At 42.9% G+C, this 1255-nt stretch overlaps 1 protein-coding gene across 1 annotated transcript; it reads left to right on the top strand.

The window, feature by feature from the left end:
• Positions 225-829, top strand: LOC109824314 (60S ribosomal protein L39-1-like). Its single transcript, XM_020390882.1, has 3 exons — positions 225-253; positions 330-433; positions 515-829. Exons 1-3 carry the CDS (start codon positions 251-253, stop codon positions 561-563), a joined length of 156 nt encoding a protein of 51 aa, XP_020246471.1. The 5' UTR covers positions 225-250; the 3' UTR covers positions 564-829.

The raw sequence follows: 1255 nt of genomic DNA, 5'->3' as shown, positions 1-1255 counted from the left end.
CACCGCCGCTAACCCACCGACCTGCCACCCAATCTCTCTCCATCTCCCTCTCTCTCCTCTCCTCCCCCACCCTCTCCCCTCTGCTTCCCTCCCTCTCCTCTCCTCCTTCCTCCTCAAATCCCTCCTCCGATCCCTCGTCGACGGTTTCTCCGGCGATGTTGGCACCGTCGAGGCTCGTCGGAGGGTTAGGAGGAGCTTGAGCTTGGTGGGGTTTTTGGGTTCCCGTCGCCTTCATCGTCTGACAGCGAAAATGGTAGACCTCCCTCGATCTCACTTCTTCCCTAATTTCGTGAATCAGGGTTTCTCATCCTTTTTTGATTTCGCTAAAGCCTTCGCACAAGTCGTTCGTGATCAAGAAGAAGCTGGCGAAGAAGATGAGGCAGAACAGGCCCATTCCCCATTGGATCTGTATGCGAACCGATAACACGATCAGGTCTCAGCTCTCCATCGCTCGGCCTCTTTTTTTTGTGCAAGTTTTGATCGCTTGCTTCTGGTCTTTGTTGTAATTTGTCAGGTACAACGCGAAGCGCAGGCACTGGCGCCACACCAAGCTGGGTTTTTGAGAGGGCGACTAGGTCATTTCCTTCTCTCAATCTAGCAGGAAATTTTTTTTAAAAAAGAAAAATGGAAGTAATTTTGAGATATCATGTCAGTTTCGTTGGGTAGAATGGATTTTGTTTAATTCCGAGACGATCTCGGATTTGTTGTCGATGTCTATTTTAAGGATGATTGAATGTTCTGTTGTTGGTGCTTTCATTTGATTTTGATTTCAGCGGCAATGTTGCCAGTGGTTAAAAGCAATACTAATTCGCTAGGTTTCAAGTTTTAAGTGATCGAGGGAGGAAATGCATGTAAAATAATTGGGTTAAAAGCAACACTTTGGTTTCTTTCCTTATGATCCTAAAGCAATTAAATTCCTGAAATATGAGAAAATTCCTCTTTCAACTAAAGCTGCTTGTGTTGGACTTGAGATTCGGGTGGTTAGTAATGATAGTGGTGAAAAGGTATTTTACATCGTTATTATCTTTTGCTTGTTAATTTTTTGCTATGTTAGATATCATTATGATACTGTAAAGTGTTGGATAGGTTCTTTTTATGCATATTAATTAAGTGTTGGATGGAACTTGTTAGTTAAGTAATTGAGCTAGGTAGGATATAGAATGGAGTAGGCACTCGTTGAATGTCATTTTTTTACTCTGTAGGGTTTATGGTGCTATGCCGATATGTAGCGGTATCAAAACATTTAGTATATTAG

The sequence above is a fragment of the Asparagus officinalis genome, chromosome 9, assembly GCF_001876935.1.
Source record: "Asparagus officinalis chromosome 9, Aspof.V1, whole genome shotgun sequence".
Classification (NCBI taxonomy): domain Eukaryota; kingdom Viridiplantae; phylum Streptophyta; class Magnoliopsida; order Asparagales; family Asparagaceae; genus Asparagus; species Asparagus officinalis.
Note: the sequence above shows the minus strand (reverse complement) of the source record. Positions and strands in the feature narration are given on the sequence as shown.